The sequence below is a fragment of the Eimeria mitis genome, genomic scaffold (genome assembly GCF_000499745.2).
Source record: "Eimeria mitis Houghton genomic scaffold, Emh_scaff3677, whole genome shotgun sequence".
In the NCBI taxonomy this organism is placed as follows: Eukaryota; Apicomplexa; class Conoidasida; order Eucoccidiorida; family Eimeriidae; genus Eimeria; species Eimeria mitis.
In genome coordinates, this window is record NW_013572018.1 from 4,684 (window position 1) to 5,425 (window position 742).

Below are 742 nucleotides of genomic sequence, written 5' to 3' on the forward strand. Positions count from 1 at the left end.
CGCATAAAAAAATATAGAAACCTAAATAAACAAACAAATAAATAAACAAATAAACACACAAAAAATAAATAAATAAATAAATAAATAATAAATAAATAAAAATAAAGAAAAAGATTAGTATACGTACATGTATGTCAATCGGCTCTCTAGGGCCCTCCAGCACTTAATTATTTTTTGCTGCTGCTGCTGCTGCTGCTGCTGCTGCTGCTGCTGCTGCATGTCTTCTGTTTCTGTTATTCTATAAAGCATCTCTGCATGCATGCATAGAGAGATTGCTGCTGCTGCTCGCTGTGCTGCTCTTATTGCTTCTCTCAGGGATTCATCATATAAACCAGCTCCTGCTGCTGCTGCTGCTGCTGCTGCTGCTCCTGTTGCTGCTGCTGCTCCTGCTGGGCCTGCTGCTCCTGCTGCTGCAGCAGCAGCAGCAGCTGCTGCTGCTGCAGACTGCCGCGAGGGTTTCTTGCGCAAGTCATGAGCCCCTCCTGCTGCTGCTGCTGCTGCTGCTACTCCTGTTGTTGCTGCTGCTGCTGCTGTTGCTGCTGCTGCTGCTGCTGTCTTTGGTTCTGCTGCTGCAGCCTTAAACAACAAATCTAATTTTGCTGCTGCAGCAATGAAATCATTGAATAGCGGCTCAGCTATCTCAACAAGTTTCTGCAGCACAGCCTCTGTACAGCTGCTGCTGCTGTCATCAGCTGCTTCTTCTTGCGGGGCCCCTTGCCCCCCTCCTCTCTCCTCCTTGAGG

At 47.4% G+C, this 742-nt stretch overlaps 1 protein-coding gene across 1 annotated transcript in view; it reads right to left on the reverse strand.

The window, feature by feature from the left end:
- EMH_0068410 (uncharacterized protein) overlaps positions 1-742 on the reverse strand; it is a gene marked incomplete at both ends in the record, with an annotated part of 5,184 nt that overhangs the window by 4,184 nt on the left and 258 nt on the right. Inside the window, one exon of the mRNA XM_013498739.1 lies at positions 128-651. Coding sequence (XP_013354193.1) covers positions 128-651 — 524 coding nt within the window. The remainder of the gene's footprint in view (positions 1-127; positions 652-742) is intronic.